At 36.8% G+C, this 17,081-nt stretch overlaps 1 protein-coding gene across 1 annotated transcript in view; it reads left to right on the plus strand.

Annotated features, from left to right (window-relative positions):
- Positions 1 to 1,290: 1,290 nt before the first annotated feature.
- LOC124720200 (ras-related protein Rab-18-like) overlaps positions 1,291 to 17,081 on the plus strand; it is a 29,802-nt gene continuing 14,011 nt past the window's right edge. Inside the window, exons 1-3 of the mRNA XM_047245523.1 lie at positions 1,291 to 1,604; positions 1,706 to 1,823; positions 11,435 to 11,626. Of these exons, the coding sequence (XP_047101479.1) occupies positions 1,537 to 1,604; positions 1,706 to 1,823; positions 11,435 to 11,626 (378 nt within the window). The 5' untranslated portion in view covers positions 1,291 to 1,536. The remainder of the gene's footprint in view (positions 1,605 to 1,705; positions 1,824 to 11,434; positions 11,627 to 17,081) is intronic.

Genomic DNA, 17,081 nt, shown 5'->3' on the forward strand with positions numbered 1-17,081 from the left:
CAGTGGCGATACTTTTGTTGCCTGTGTGAACCCGGCCTTAAAGTTTTGGCATTGTATTTTAGAAGGTTCAAAGCATCTTTCAAGCCAATAAAAAACTATTTTTTTGAAAATTCCATAGTGGTGTTACCCCTTAACCAACGAGGCTGAAGATAACTGCCGTAAGAAATTTGGGTCTTCTCAGTGCTTCGCTCTAGCTTTGCCGAGGTTAGGTATCAAATAATTATCTAGCATTTATTCTGTTAACTGTCGAGAAAGGCATCTGTTCGTACATTGAGACTTACAAATCTTATCATTACTATATTAACAAGAATGTATATTGTAAATATTGGATTCGGTGTTAACATTTTCTTTTGCCAGGCCCCAAAACTTCAATATACTGAGTCAACGGCGATAACGTTAGCATCAATCTTTCGTTTGTGACGTGCTAAATGTTCTCTCAAGGTACCAAGACGTTATTAAGACACCTAGGTTTCCTTGGTCTTCCGGTGCACTAGTGTGCAACGCTTGGTGGCTTTTAGTGGTGGAAATGTATTTGGATTTTGTAAAAAAGTGTTTATGTTGGCAGGCTTTTTTATGTTGAAGGCATTGTAGAAATGGTTCATAGGTCACCACTCATGTACAGGGAACGCCAAGGCTAAGTTATCTTTTCACGTTTTCTTGCACAAATAGGTTTAGTATATCTCGTAAACTATTTCTGAAGATCATATCACTAAGTATTAGACATTACACTCAATTTCTGTTTCTGATGCCTATAGCTAAACATTTTACTCTGGTATCAGAACAGACGATTCTTTGAAAAATTTTACTGTTTTTCTAATCGTAGCGTATAGACGCACTTTTATTTCTAATTCCACACGTAATGTTTACGTGTGGGAACATATATCTATCATCACTGAAATAGACTTGTTAAATGCATCCATAAAAGATCTGCGTGATATTTCGTCAAATATCCAGTGGATATAAGGCGCTACCGCTCATGAAAATGAATTTATAAATTCTTAAATTTCAAGGTGTATTACGTATATCTATTTGAAAGATGCACGTCATATTCAACCAGAAAACAGCCGATATGGGATGAATGGATGCCAACTGCCCGGTATAATTTAAAAGAAAAAAACTGAATAGAAACGAGGTTTGTGCTCACACGGAATAAATTTAAGTTTTCCCTCATCAAAATAACTGAATAAGAGAAGTTTTTGGAACCTTTATGCTGTTGAAAATATCATGTAACTTTCAAAAATCTACTTCTTCTTACTTTTGCAGTTTGCTAACTTGTGTTGTTCAATATGGTGGTATGTGAATTCGTGTAGCTCGCGAATATGTTGTTTGGTCGTATTAGTTGCATTTGACTTTGCTAGACGACAACTGTTAATTCAGTTACACTAAGGATCGTATCTTCGGATAATGTAAATTGGACTGTTCTTCGTACTCGTAGCGATTTGCTCTTTGGGAAACCCTTGATTGTATTTGTTTCTTTTTTATTTTCGTGTTCTAAGTCTTCGTGACAGTTTGACGTGTGTATAAAATTTACGGATAATGGATGAGGCAGTTCTAACTACTCTGAAGATACTGATAATAGGCGAGAGTGGTGTTGGAAAATCCAGGTATTTTTCCCGGTGACAGATTGTTTTTATGTTAGTGATACCTGTTGTTCTTGCATAATACAATAAGTGAAAAAGTACCATTTTTTAATGTTTCTCCACAGTTTATTATTGCGTTTTACGGACGATAATTTCGATCCTGATCAACCATTAACAATTGGCGTGGATTTCAGACATAAGAAACTAAAAGTCAACGGAAATTGGGTAAAGTTAGCAATATGGGTGAGTAAATCTGACTGGTATTTCACTCTTTTACATTGCAAATAGTAAACTCTCATACGCGGTTTAATGTGTAATTATGTAGATTTCGTACAGATGGACCCTGATATAATCGGTATGAATATGAAAGTGCAGTGAGTAGTCATTTCGAATAAAATTGCCTTGTCATTTGGCATTTTTTTAATCACAAACAATTTTTTTCTGGGATTAGCCCCACTTCTTTTTATCAAACTTTGTATTAGATTAAAACTGCATGGCAAGTTAGGGAACCTAACCCTTCACTCATTCCAGCATAAGTTTGTGTAGGATTTAGATGATGTTTGTGTGTGCATTCTAAATAGGAATAGATACTACTGAATTAAGAATCTTTAGTGACCATTGTTCATACAACATGAATTAGGCTTCGTCTTTAGGCACATATCATTTTGAAAACTGGATAATGTGTTCAATGAATAGATACATTTAATGTACAAGCAATTTGTAAATACTATACATATTAATATAGTGATTATAATTTTAAACACAAACTAAAGTCACTAAGTTGAAGACTTACCACATAAAGCTACTATATAAGATGTAAATGGAAATATTGAGTACAAAATTATTCCATGTCAAATCAACACACCTATTTTACCTCACCCTGTTAGATTTTGCTGAAAGTTGGTATTCTTATAGTGGGCACTGAGACTAAGAAAAATTCCAAATTTCAATTTTTTATCTCAAACCATTCCTGAAATATGGCTATGTAAACTTTTCAAAAACCAGCCAAAAATGTGTGAACGGACTTTTTTAAAATTGTCCTAGGAGCTGCCCTAATTGAGCTAGAGAACTGGGAAAGGTGCCATTTTGCACGCTCTTTCCAGGGATATAGGCCTACAACAAAACATAGCTTCTAATTAATAACCTTTTCCAAAATACTAATTAATATTTTGATTTAATTTTAATTCTTTTTACAAAAAGTACATAATTGAAAATTTTCAAAATATTTCCATAACTACTTCACACTATTGTAAATCACATGACAAAATATAAATCTGGGATGATGATGGGTTCATTGTTAAAAAAAAATTATTCCTGACTCATGTTTTTTCACTAACGCCCCTAGTTTGACCAAATTGACCTTTAACAAACAGGAATTTCTTTAAAATATACTGTAAGGTAAGTAAAAAAGTATTTGAAATATCAAAACATCACCTTATTAAACCAAAGCTAATCGGCATATTTTATAATTAAGTTGATTGCTTATTTTAATTTCATACAACTTCACTAACAGTATGTTAACAGATATAACAGAAACAAGAAATTGAGCATTTAATAACAATCTGAAATAAAGTATGAATAAATACAAGTATTTACATAATAGTTCTGGTCCATGATGTTTGAAATGGAACTATTAAACAAATTAAATACGTATTGCTTGTTTTTGAGTAACAAGTATCTGTACATAGTTAAATTTAACACAATAGGTACTAACAATAATTTTGAAACAACTTTATATAAAATATACATTAACACTAACCTGAGACAAAAATTAGGTTTAGAGTTCAAAGCAGTTTCCCAATAAATTGTATTGAAACTTCACATATTACATTTTAATAAAGCTGACTGGGTGTGGTTTACATCACTTTCATTTAGAATGTGCATTCTCCTTGTCGGAGTAAATGGATTCACTTTTGTGAGAACATCCACAACTGACACCCACAGGACATCTGCATGTGCAGGATAAAAGAATGACTTAGCTGGTCCACATGGATGAAGAAAAGTTATTTTCACTTCATCAAGTCTTAGTTTTTTCTAAAACGTACCCAAGCCACCAATTTCTGCCATATACAGTGGTGACATAGCCTGATACATCTTGTAACTTCAGTTTGTCTGGTGATGTAGTTACTTCCCTCTCCTAACTCTGCATATCACCTGAGAATTATTTGACTATTAATTTTGATGTAATGTTGGGAATGAAAGCATGAAATTGCTATGTTCCTTTGATTGTCAATGCCTCTGGCTTCTTAAGAATATTTCTGACGTAGTGTAGTCTTCTTGAGTGGAATATGCAAAATCAACATTTGTGATATTATCTACTGCCCACTGAAATAGATCTCATGCGGTTTGGATCTGATTTTGGTATGGCCTTTGCAAACTTGCACGAGCTGCCAGTCTCTTTACAGAGCCCCCTACTCTATCACAAGGCCCTTTCCAATGTGCTGTGGCTGAAAAGTGCCACTCAGCTTTTATGTTGAAGTCTTCCTCATGAAGGCAAAGGTTCAGAAAGTTTTTCTTATTTTTTTACTGAGCGGCAGAACTGTCAGAACAATAGCTTTTTTGGAATCTTTTGAAATTTGTTAGATATGAAATTAGCTGCTTTTGAAAGATGTAAACCGCAGTTGTATTGTGCTCCAGGCAGTCAGAAACAATGACAAAGCTCATATGCTCAATTTTGTCTTCCTATTTGTAATATATAACAAAAGGATGAATGGTGATCTGTTGTCTTGTCCAGTGGAAACTCTGAGCTTCATCCTGTAGAACTATACTATAATTTTCTGAAAAATCTCACATGACAACAAATTCAGATTCCATAAGGTTTTCTCTTGTGGAGTTAAGGAATGTTCGTTGTTGCTTGGCAATGAAGTCATGCCGAATCAAAGTCAACATCTTACTACAAAATAAATCTATGAATTCTTCAGAAGTTTTCCGAACAATTTCCAGATTACATCGGTCAACTGACATCCACTGTCGGAACTGAACTTGTTCAATTAAGTTTTCATGAAGAATATTTCAAAATTTTACGTATGACATTTTCTCCTGGGCAGTATTCAGTTTCCCAAGTTGCAATCAACTGATGATGGGTTGAAAAACATTTTTGCAAGGCCCTGCTTGTAATTGTTTAAGCTGCTGTTTGTTACTGTATTTAGTTTGGCATTTTCTATCATTAATTTTATGTTTTGGGGAGTTGTGCACACGCAGACAGTGTGTGTGCCACTCCGGCCAGCTAATAAACAATGTTTTGGTCTCAACTCGGCAAATTTAGAGAAACCTATTTTTATGTTAGGAAACTTGTCTTTAGAATGCTTGTAAGCTTCTTTAAGGTTACAAAAAATAAGTCTTTTTGATATTTTTGTTTTATTTCCACTTGTTTCTGTAATTGTCACAAATATTTAATACCTGGCATTGCCCTGCTAACTTCATCATTTTCATAAAATGAATGTACAGTTTTGACAGTTCCTGTTGGTAAATACTTCCCTGGTTTTGGGTTTGGGCCTTCCATGAATCCTCTCTCTTTCAAAATTTTTTTGGACTGCTGAACAATGTAATTAGGAGCATTAAATTCCCTCATTTTCCTGACACTCCACTTTTCAGGTAAACTTGTAAGAATCATTAGTTTTTTTTTGCTCTACTTATAGGATTTTTAAAGTTTCTTTTAAGATTTTCAAGAATGGATTCACCAGTATCAGTATCTGAGGAAGAAGTTTCAGGAGCAACAAAAAGTTTGAGATTTTCTTCACTTTTGATTTGGCGTAATGCCTAGATGTTAGTTTTCTCTTGTCAGTTGGGGACTCACATAGTTCTTGAAGTGTTGTGTTAAATGTTTCAACAGCTACGGAAGTTGGAGTGAAGTCAGGGTCGTGGTCTTGGGTGATTATCACTGATCCAGAAGATCCTTCTTTGACACTTTCATCACTGATGGGCTCTGGTGTTTTTTCCAAGTTGGTTACATCTTTCCTACATTTATCACAAATCTTGGCACCACTTGGTATTTGAGGAAATAATTTGGGCATCCATGTTGTGACATTTCTCAGTTTTTTGTCTCTAATAAAATGATTTGACTTCTTCGATGGATTACTACACTGCACTCTTACAGCACTGCACTTTTTACTTGGTTCCATATTTATACAAAAACCACTTATAAACTGTCCTTCAATGTATAGATTTACTTGAAAATAAACTATTAAATATAATAGATGCAGACTGGTCAACACAAGTAACAATTGATTTGCACTAAAACCACAGTGCACAATAATGCTGTAGGCACACAAAGCCTTAGAAGGTAACAATGCAGACTATCTCAACAATGGCTCCAGTCTCTGACTTATTGTATACGGTCCTCTACTGACGTACTACCTTAAAGGTCGGTTTGGTCAAACTAGGGCCGTTAATGAAAAACAAGAGTCCGGAATAATTATTGTTAACAATGAACCCATCATCATCCCACATTTGTTTTACCATGTGATTCACAACAGTATGAAGTAGTTATGGAAATATTTTGAAAATTTTGAATTATGTACTTTTTGTAAAAAAAATAAATCAAAATATTAATTACCAGTTTGAAAAGGGTTATTAATTAGAAGCTGAAAAATGCTGCAAAATGATACCTTTCCCAGTTTTCTAGCTCAATTAGGGCAGCTCCTAGGGCAATTTATAAAAAGTCCGTTCACACATTTTTGGCCACTTTTTGAAAAGTTTACATGACCATATTTCAGGATTGGTTTGAGGTAAAAAACTGAAATTTGGTATTTTTCTTAGTTTCAGCACCCACTGTAAGTATACCAACTTTCAGAAAAATCTAAGAGGGTGAGGTAAAATTTTTATTTAAATTGTGTTGATTTGACATGGAATGACTCTACAGTGATTAAATTCAACTTACAGATTAATATAAGTGGTGCACAAGAAGCATTGTTAAGATAGTGGACAAACATTTTATTTTATATGCCAAAGACAAATTATATATGCATTAGTTGACAGACCTATCTATTAGTGGAATAAACAGTTTTAAGAATTGATCTGAACAGTTTTCAGTAGTGTACTGAACATCTTGAAAGTATTCACTTTGTGTGTGTTACTGGTTTCTGTTAGCTTGTATCTTGGTATGTCATAATCTGCATTCATTCTAGTGCTGTAGCAGTGAATTTCTTCACTGACTACACCTTTCATACCATTATTTTTTTACAAACTGTACACAGGTTTCCTATGGTCAGTTGTCTGATCTTGTTAGAGAGATGGTGCTCCCTAGGACCGATTCTAAACATTATGCATAATGTTATTTCCAGTATTTTCGAAACTTAGGTAGTATGAAACATGGAATGATCCTTCAGTGAGGTGTATGGACAATTGTGAGAATTGATCTGCACAGAGAATGCAGTGATATTCTTTCTGCTCTCCCCCCCCCCCCCCCCCTTCCACCCACCCTCTTCTAATATGCTACAGCCACTCTTTTGAGGATTGCCAGTGTTCTGGTACCCAAAATGAAAATTATTATACTAATACACACAGATATTTAAATTTTTAAATGGCCGAAACCTACTTCCACATGGGCACAACAGGAGAAGATGCAGAGGATAGTGTTTCTTTTTCATAGAAAAATTCACACAATTATAGCTTTTGTCCATTAAGGCCTTTGTCAGCAAAACACCACACACACACCTTTCACTCACACGTAACTTGCACGCACGTCTGCAGTCTCAAACAACTGAGACTGCAGACGTGTGTGCACGTGCATACCTGTGTGTCTATTGCTGACAAAGGCGTTAATGGCCGAAAGCTATAATTGTGTGAATCTTTTTATTGTGCCTGTTGCGACTCAGCTTCTCTGCTATCTGGTGAGTAGCAACTTTCCTTCTCTAATATTGTTACATTCCATAATGGATTTTCTGTTGTTTATTTATCACTGATGTGTTTAAAAAGTGTACCATTAATTTCTTTGTCATAAGGTCAGAGCTTGTGTTCAGCATCTGATAACACTTTTTGACTGAATGTTAAGTATAGTATTTCTTCCTTCTCTCAGCACATAATTCATTGTCTTTATGAATGTTCACATCCCTCTAATTTATCACCACCTGAACCATTATTGCCAGTGTTTTCGTGTTTCTCATTTAGTGCTACTGGAACTTCGTAATGGAAGTCAGTTTCGTTCTGAAATTTGTTTACGGTCTCAATTCATAATGTGTAATAAAGTTGTTAAATTGTGGGACTCGCCAGTATGAAGTGGACATGGATGACTCCTACACTTAACAGGTTAATGTTGTTAAGTGACATAAACATTTCTGTTCATGTATTTATCAGCCCTTTATTTTTTCGTAGGTACAAGAAAACAGACCAAATCTGTTTTTCATGACAAACAGTATGATGGCTGGGAGAGGCACAATTCAGTGAATTTTGTATTATCATTTTTTGCTGCTAAATGTGGTTTTTTCTTTTGTGTAATTGGTACTATAAATATGATTGGATTGACAGAGAACATCAAATTCCAGAGGAGGATAGCTTGGAATAGGGGGAGTGTGCTACACTAATTGGGGCAGCAGTCATTAAAACAAAGGTGTTTTTCGTTGCAGCAGGATCTTCTCATGAAACTTGAATCAGCAAATTTCTCCTCAGTGTGAAAATATTTTGCTGGGACCCGCCTACATTATGAGAAATCAGAGCTCGTAAATTTTGATATTACAATTAACATAAGTTCTTCAGTGTGTGTGTGTGTGTGTGTGTGTGTGTGTGTGTGTGTGTGTGTAATGCTTTCTGAATTAATGTTTATTGTAGAGACTGTGATAATTTAACACCCATTTTGTGCTGGTTCTGAAACTGGATAAGGTGCCTTATGATTGCTAGGGACACTGCCCTGTAAATTGTTTAACTGTCCCTTGTGGAGGCTAGTTTTTTTACCCAGATTGTGTTTTTTAGTTGTAATTGTGCAAAAATCTTTCTTTTTGAGCAACCAAACTTGGCTTTTCAATTGCAAGTTCTGATGTGGGAGGAGAATAATTTGGATCTGGTGAATAATGTGATCAATCTGTATATTTTTAGAATATAATGAGGGAAACATTCCACGTGGGAAAAATATATCATAAAAAGAAAGATTATGAGACTTACCAAACAAAAGCGCTGGCAGGTCGATAGACACACAAACACAAACATACACACAAAATTCAAGCTTTCGCAACCAACGGTTGCCTCATCAGGAAAGAGGGAAGGAGAGGGAAAGACGAAAGGATTTGGGTTTTAAGGGAGAGGGTAAGGAGTCATTCCAATCCCGGGAGCGGAAAGACTTACCTTAGGGGGGAAAAAAGGACAGGTATACACTCTCGCGCTCGCGCGCGCGCGCGCGCACACACACACATCCGCATATACACAGACACAAGCAGACATTTTTCAGAAAAATGTCTGCTTGTGTCTGTGTGTTCTTTTTAGATGTATATTTTTAGAAGTATTTATGTTTGTGTTTGTTGGATTTGTGTGTAGTGGCATCAAAAACTGTCGGTTCTGTTGTGGAGCCTGTTCATAGCACATGTGATTATGATCATTCCATCAAAAAAGTGTGCGTGCGCGTGCGTGTGTGTGCGTGTGCGGGTTGAGTTTTCGGTTATATTGATTACGAGGCGTAGTCTGATGCTTAATGTAGGCTATATGTAAATAACTTGTCGAACTTTGTTCTTCATACAAAACCTGCTATTCCTGTAGAAGCCCTCTTAATTTATTGGTATTTAATTTGGTAATGCATTTGTGTTGTTAATGACATGAATATCCAAGTTGAAGATATTTTCCTCTTTTCACTCACAAATGTGTTATGGTGTCAATTCTAGGGTAAATCTTCACTGAGGAAAGAAGTGTTTGTTGCAGTGAAGCTTGTAATAATGATAATGTGTAGTGTCCACACTGCAACCTCTTCTTGCTTTCTGAGCCATCTGGCTGGAGGCAGCAGTTGCGTTTGAGGTGCTTGCTTGGGTGGATGTGTGCATGTTTTTATTTTCTGAGAGGGAGACAGTGAAATATTTGTGATGGCCACAATTGCAACATTGAGAGATTCTCATTGGCTGTAGAACACCATAAACACACTTCAGCCAGGGCTTGCACACAGAATGATAGCATGTGGCATTTTTTCTTGAGGACTACTAACAGAAAAAATTTCCTTATACAGAATAGGAAAAATAAAAATACCAGTTCAGTCAGCCATCAAACCTATTTTCAAGAAACTTTATATATCAGCTGTCACTTATATTTATATTCTAGAAACAGATTCTATTAGGAAGGAAAAAAATGAAAATTTGTTTACTCTTGAATGGAGAAATTTAGAAACAGGACACACAAACAAAGGCAAATATTCGTCTGTTGAGCCAAATAACAAGCAGAAGATAAGGTGGGATGACAAATATGGGTAGCCCACACTTCAGTAGATTACCCTTTTCGATTAGAAATAACAATACCTATGGGATGAATGTTGCATACTACTTATGATTTTGATGAGTATCTGAACAAAAGTGTGCGTTAATCATAAGGTATCATCCTGTCCCACATATAATTTAGTTTCTAAGAAAACTATTCCCTAAATATATTATATATGTAGTGCACATGATTCTTTTTTAAATCTTGCTCTAGGCATGATATTCTAGTTGTGCTAAATCCTGTTTAGTTACATTACTATATGATGCATAGACCAAACAAAGGTGTGTGACTGGGGTTTATATGTATCGTAGTCCCTGAGCATATTAGCATTTATTGTTCATATTTTTATATATTAACATACACTGTGTGTTTTAAACATCATTGTGCAAAGGATAGATTGTTACTCATCATAAAGATTACATGTTGAACTGTAGACAGGCACACAAAAAGACTTCCATGTAAGCTTTTCAGCAGTCTGGATGGAGTGACTGGAGGTAGCAGTTGTGAGAGAGGTACATGTTAGTGAATGTGTGCGTGTTTCTTTTCTGATGGAAGCTCTGATATGAAGTCTTTTCATCATGCCTATCTGCAGCTCATTGTATAATATTTCCAGCAGAGTTGCAATCTGTCCTATTCATAATATTATTTATATTCTGACTTGGACACTCTGCTGTGTATTTTGTCATATCTAAAGCTCACGGAACCTGATATATTTGATGCAGTTCACGTGCAGAATTTTGATGCTTATTTTTGTTAGCTGTTTGAGGTAAATGGTATTTTGTTCAAAACACTGAACATTTTCTGATGTTGCAAATGTCCTGTCTTTAGTGGAAAAAATTAGTGTGTTCATGTGCTGTCATGATTTCCATATCTTTATGGAAAAACAATTTTGATACTAAGTGAATGAAAATCAACCAATATTGTAGGGAAAGTCATTGAAGGGTACCAGTAAAGAAGTTGCCTTGAGGTACTCGGTGTGAAATTGTTCTGTTATTTTCATTTCACTGTCATTACACTTCTAATTCATCTTACGAATTTCATTTCAGATGATTGTGTCTGTGTGTGCTAGCATTATTCTTAAATATTTTGTACCCTGACACGTTCATTCTGTACTTAAGTCACTGGTAGTCAACCAGTCAACATACTTAACACACTCTTTTCTATCTCTGTTAGTAGTAAAATTTTCCAACAGACAGTTGGTTCCATAGGACTGGTGATGTATAAGGTAGGGAAATAACTTCACTGTATAAAATTTATAAAGCAGAGATACAGCAAGCTAAATCACATATTAATAATTACTTAAACAAATACTTTGTCAAAATTTTATGAAAACCTAATGAAGTTGTTTTTAAACCACTGCTGCCCACCATGAAAGCTGGAAGGCCCGCTAGTGGGCTGTAGGAAGCAGGTTGTCGCTGACCTGCATGATGATGATCCTCAGAAATTACTGTGATGTGCTCCATTTTCAGGATACGGCAGGCCAGGAGCGGTTCCGAACCCTCACGCCGAGTTACTACAGAGACGCACAAGGTGCCATTCTAGTCTATGACATCAGCAACAGGACATCATTTGATCGGTTGGAGACGTGGTTGAATGAGCTGGATTTGTACTCAAACAGACAAAACATTGTTAAAATGGTTGTCGGAAATAAGATAGATGTGGTGAGTGAACTGCTTTAGTGACTTTCTCCCAAGGAATTGGATGTTTTGAAAGAGTGGCACCCAGAAAAATCTGAACATACCTTCCTGATAATTTAGCATAGTATAAGGCACTTGAAATTGTTGACATCTGTTGTTTTTGTAGTAGACTTCAGTAGTAGAAGAAGAAGTAGTAGTAGTAGTAGTAGTAGTAGTAGTAGTAGTAGTAGTAGTAGTTGGCATTATTTGTCCATGGAAAAAATGTTAGCTAAACCATGTTTATACAGGGTGACCTATTTTTTTTGCCCCCCCCCCCCCCCCACAAGTGTTTACACACTCTAGGGATTGATCGATGAGAGTATAAGGAGCAAAAAGGTCTAATGAGCTTTTGCCTGGAAGTGCATAGTTTCCATGCTACAGAACATTTATTCAATAATACATTGTTAGAGAGACTGCAGTGTAATATGTGCTGTACCATGCAGCCAGTTTCAGTATGTGGTGAAAATGGTTTCCATGTGCCTCAATACATACTTGTAGGTGCTGTAGCATGTTCTGTCTCACACGTTCACATCAGCCAGGCTGCATCTGAAGAGTGTCAAAGGCTGTACGAATATGCTGCTCCAGTGTCTCCACATCTGGGATAGGCTCTGCATACACATGCCTTTGTAATGGCCCCATAACCAGAAATTGCATGGGTCCAGATCTGGTGACAAGCAGGCCATGCAACTCTACCCCTTCATCCAGTCCATTGACTAGGAAAGAAAAGGTTGAAACACATCCGGATGTTAACAGTGAAGTGGGCTGGAGCATCATCATGTAGCAGCCATATAGCCCTTCAAATCATCAGTGCCCCTTTTTCCAGCAGGGGAGGCAAAGTCACCAACAAGAAATGTAGATAGCTCTGGCCTGTTAGGAGACATGGAAGGGAGAGTGGTCCCAAAATACAGTCACCAGTTATCCTGACCCACACATTCCCACTGCACTGATGCTGGTGATTTGCTGTCACCATACTGTGGGGTTCTGCATACTATCCCACAAATGACTTACAAAAGTTTAAAATACCACTCCGTGTAAATGTGGCCTCATCTTTGAATAGGATGGGTGACATAAATCCTGGTTGCCTGGTGAAGAAACCAGTGACGAAACTGCTCCCGATGTGGAAAGTCTGTTTCTAGTTAGCCCTGCACAAACTGTAAGTGATAAGGTTAGTAACAAATGTCATGGAGAATGTTCTGCGGGGTCATCTTTGGCTTACCTTGGACTGGCCTGGTACTGACATGGTGGTCGCCTTCCACAGTGATAACCACATTTTCCTCCAAGACTGGTGTCCGAATATTTCAGCCATATTCTTCACGATTTCCTGCTTCCTGAAATGATGCTGTCTCAGACAAATGGCAAAACACTGTTACATCCTGAGGTCATTGTCAGCAGGGATGTGTCTCCTGACACAACCTTGCTACCTGCTGCCCATTGCCATTTGCCTTTCTGTAAGTAAAAACCATGTTACCAAGCTCTCAATTTGAATACAGAACCATTGCATACAATGCTGTATCACAATCACTACAAGGTGAGTCAGCAAGAGAAGTGAATCGGACACATTACCAGTTACTGTGGCAGGAGAGGAAGCTAGGGCATGCCGTATGGGAAACAGTGCCACCCACTAGGAGGAAACCATGCGTACTTTAGTTATGGTTGCATGATATGGCATGTATTAGACTGCAATCTCTGTAACGAATTATTATTGAATAAATGGTCTCTAGCACGGAAGCTGTGCGTTTCCAGACAGAAGTTCATTAGATCTTTCTTGTTCTGTATCCTTTCATTGATCAATCCTTGGAGTTTGTACATGGTGTAAAAAAATTACCCTGTATACTTTCAAAATTAAATGTGCAAATTGTTTATTGTAGATAAACTCGTAAAATATTTTTAAGTAATGCAAAGACTATTTTTACACTGATATACTAAAAACCAGCATCAAAGGCATGATGCTAAAGACTTACTCAGTCCAAAAAGTTTATAGACTGGATTAATAAAAAAATAGAGAATTTAAGGTGGTAGTTTTAATGCTTCAGGTGTTCTACATAGCCTTCCACTTGAGTCGAGCACACAGAACGTTCATACAACCACAAGAAACTGTCAGAAATGTCCTTTTTTGGGATGTTGTTTAACTTGCATGTCACACAGGCTTGGATCTAGTTATCAGAGCATTGATGCTTCATTGAGTTTGTCACTTGTCATTTTGTGGTAGGTTTGAATTGCTAACACAAAATCTGGTTGCTCATGATTATTGTTTTCCCAGAAAATTATTCTTTGTTTCGTATTCCAATTGAGTCATGTGAGGCCTCCATGTTTTGTTGTTTTTTGTTTGGGGGTCGAGGTGTGTAGGCAAAAACTGCGCACACGCTGTTTTTCCTCTTCAAAATATTCTATAAAATGTCATGAGCAATTGATTTAGAAATGTTGCTCCATTGTAACTTGACATGACGACATTGAATCACAATAGCTGTACATCTGTTGTACATCACTATTAAACACTGCTTACTCACAAGGGACTGGGCGAATGTGCATAGTTGTTACTGCAAGCTGCCCCTGTAGTTACTGTGCCGATGTCACTTGCACACTAGTAATTAAGTCATTCTTGGAACTTTTTGGATGGATAGTGTAAGCAAAGTAAACAAAGTTGTACAGATATGTTTGTAATTGAACTAGCTCTAATACACAGCACCAGAAACAGTTCTCCAATCAAACTGTACATTTTTTCCTTGTACCGGGTGTTAAAAATGTATTGCACATTTTGAGATGTAGTGAGGTCCAAATAATAAAAAAATTTCCAGTAAACATTATCTCCAAAATGCATACTTAGAGGCAGTTTCACAACTGCGAAGATGAAAAAATACTCGTAGCTCATAAAGTATGCATTTTAAAGCCCCCGTTAACTGGACGTGATCATTCCCACACACGTATTCGGGGGTGGGTCAGGCAGAAATATCCTCATACAGAAAGAGGATCATTAAATAAACATACTGATAGCTCTGCAATGAAAAATGTATTTTTTATATAATCTCCAACTTCTGTGTTCTTCTTCCAACTTACTAAAGCCTTCTTATACTCTTTGCAAAGAATTCTTAATTGTGGTCTGAAAGCCAGTTTCATAATTTTTTGTTCACATCTTTGTAGCTGTTTATCTTCATGCCACACAAATGTTCTTTCATAAAATAAAAAAGATAAAAATTTCGTGGGTCATGGTCAGGGCTGTAAAAAGGATGATGTAGGGACTCCCAAACCTTTTGTCAGCAGTATACAGCAGCAGTTGTGCTATGCCAAGTAGAGCGTCATCTTGAAGAAACTTGTCACTCCTCTGCCAACCGAGGCATTGCCTCTTCAGTGCAGGTTTGACTTTGTCCAATCATGCCCGAGTAGTGCGTGCTGCTTATGGTGTGGTGGTCCTCCGAAAAGAATTACAGATAATTGGACTACTGGCTCTCCAAAAGATGGTCAATATGATCTGTCCATCCAGTGGCTGTGTTTGCAATTTCTTATGCACATATGATCCAGCCTGCTTTCACTGAACGCATTAACACTTGGCCTCGGGCTCAAAAGGATGTATACAAATTTCATCACAGGTTAAAATATTGTCCAAAAATTATCACCTCACTATTCAAATGATTTTTGAGCTCAGTACAAATGCGAAAGCTATTCTTTGTGATGAACGGTAAGCTCTCTAAGAGCCCACCTTGCACAAGTCTTAGGGTTGGTTTGTTTTGGTTGCTTAAACTAGTGGTGCCAACACTTACTCAACATTCCCGCCAATTTATTTAAACTAAAAGTTTTTTATCTTTTCAGATAAATGAATTATTATGGTCTTTGAATACTGAGGTCTATACTACTAGTGGATGCCAGGAACAGTGATAGTCAGCTACACTTTATTGTAAAATTTTTCCATCTCTGTATAAAAACTTTCAGGGTCTGTGCAACAATCATCACATTGTTGTTGGAGAGAATGTTGTGGATACTTGTCCATTTGACAAAAGTAAGTCAGAATGCTTAACTCTGTTCTTAAAAATTACTTCCTCTGAGCGCACACACATCATTGGATGCTACGTTGATGTAAATATTAATTGAACAAATGACTGATTCTCTTCACAAGTTTGGGTTCAGGTTGGGCTCAGGGCAGGCCAGTCCATATCAGAAATGTGACAATAATGCTGACTTGTATATTTTACTCACCAACCGGTTCGAGTCCAGGACCATGCTCACAGCAGTCGAAATGTTATTACAAATCCAACACTACATGTCGTACATGTTACGAAAATACAGTAAAAGCACCAGAATTAAATTCAAACAGTACAGTGCCAATACACAGTGACTGTGTGCGAAGCAGGCAAAGATCAATTTGACTGAAGATTTACTATACACACATCACTGAACTTGACTTTGGTAGCTTTGGAAGGCAGCTTGTCTCAGATGGAGTTGTTACTCAGGTGACATCAAATGACTACCGTATTTACTCGAATCTAAGCTGCACCTGAAAATATAGACTCGAAATTCATGGGGAGAGAAAAGTTTTAGCCCACACCTCCAAATCGAAACAAATTTGGTCCATTGTAATAAGAGACACAATTTAGGTCGAATGAATGACTATACAGCTACAGTAGTTTGGTTCGAGTCGTAAGCTTAGCAGTTAAGCTTTACCAGGTAGCCATGTTATGCGTCAGGCGCTCTGTCTGTATTTATACGGGTACCCTTCCTTTTTCACGTGCTTCGTCTTGTTTGAATAGATTGCTTATTTTTCTTTGATCTGATAAGTGCCGTTCTCTTTGTTATAAGTGTTTACGTCACTCTAAGCTGAAAATGCATTATTGTACTGGTTCATGCATTATCGCATTCTGATACTGTGTGTTTACGAACTGCCGCCGCTCGCGGCATGACTTGCTTTTGTGTGCACTACCACCGCTTACAATAAAAAAAAGAGGGGAATCATCTCATCAGCGAAACAATGGCAAGAGACTGTTTGTTGTTACTTACACTGCTGCTTTCGTTGATAATGATAAACAAGAACCAAATAATAGACTGCGTATGGTAGGTGTTCTGAACGAGAGTTTAGCTAAAATTTTTCTCCGTTCGAAAATCTTTGCAGACACCTCTTTCATACATTACATTCTGCACAGAAATGAGTCATCTTAGATTTAAAAATCTAGTCAATTGCCGTGCTTAATTTGACTGTATCACTATGAGGCATAAGAATAATACGAATATAAACATGACATTATATGTATATTCCTCCGTGTTTGCTGTTGTCTCACTCTAGTTTCGTAGTTTATTAGGCAGACAGGATTTAACTGAGATAGCAGCAGACATGAAAGAATACATGGCAAAATGTTTGTTCGTATTATTCTCATAGTGAAGAGAATACTGCATGTGATTCAGTTCATAAAAGTTCCTATTAGCAACAATCTCTTGTCACAGGTAGGAAAAATTC

Source organism: Schistocerca piceifrons, chromosome 11 (assembly GCF_021461385.2).
Source record: "Schistocerca piceifrons isolate TAMUIC-IGC-003096 chromosome 11, iqSchPice1.1, whole genome shotgun sequence".
NCBI lineage: Eukaryota > Metazoa > Arthropoda > Insecta > Orthoptera > Acrididae > Schistocerca > Schistocerca piceifrons.